The following is a 602-nucleotide window of genomic DNA, read 5'->3' on the forward strand; positions in this document are numbered from 1 at the left end:
GACCCGCGGCTGCCCCTCCTGCAGGGACAGCAGCTCCATCCTCTGGCTGCGGTCCCAGCCCATCACCCGCACCAGCTCGGAGATGAGATTGGCCATGGCCATGCTGAACTCGAACTCCCGCTGCATGCGGCTCCTCTCCCCGACGTGAGCGCAGGGCACGGCGCAGTCCTGCCGCTCCCCGCCCAGCTCCGTGCTGCTGTTCAGCTTGTCCACGAGAGAGGTGACGCACAGATAGCGCTTCACCAGCGAGAACAGCAACTTCCCAGGGATCTGCAACAGACATGGCGTCAGAGCCACGGCACAAGAGCTCCCCTCCCACCCCCCTGCCTGCCCACCTGTCCTGGAGCATCGCTACCCACCCCCAACAGGCCCCACCAGCCTGCCCACCCTGTGCCATCCCTCCCCTCCCACCCCCTGCCTGCCCACCTGTCCTGGAGCATTGCTACCCACTCCCAACAGGCCCCCACCAGCCTGCCCACCCTGAGCTATGCTATCCCTCCCCTCCCCCATCCCTAACAGGCCTCTGAGTCAACCCTCCCCACAACCTCCCCCCATCCTCCCCACCCTGAGCCAACCCTCCCCTCCCCCATCCCTAACAGGCC

At 66.8% G+C, this 602-nt stretch overlaps 1 protein-coding gene across 1 annotated transcript in view; it reads right to left on the reverse strand.

The window, feature by feature from the left end:
* The window catches only part of LOC113406737 (cullin-9-like), a 21,707-nt gene that overhangs the window by 12,366 nt on the left and 8,739 nt on the right, over positions 1-602 (reverse strand). Inside the window, exon 4 of the mRNA XM_026653132.1 lies at positions 4-270. Coding sequence (XP_026508917.1) covers positions 4-270 — 267 coding nt within the window. The remainder of the gene's footprint in view (positions 1-3; positions 271-602) is intronic.

Source organism: Terrapene carolina, unplaced genomic scaffold, assembly GCF_002925995.2.
Source record: "Terrapene carolina triunguis isolate 2854851 unplaced genomic scaffold, T_m_triunguis-2.0 Scaffold132, whole genome shotgun sequence".
Taxonomy (NCBI): domain Eukaryota; kingdom Metazoa; phylum Chordata; order Testudines; family Emydidae; genus Terrapene; species Terrapene triunguis.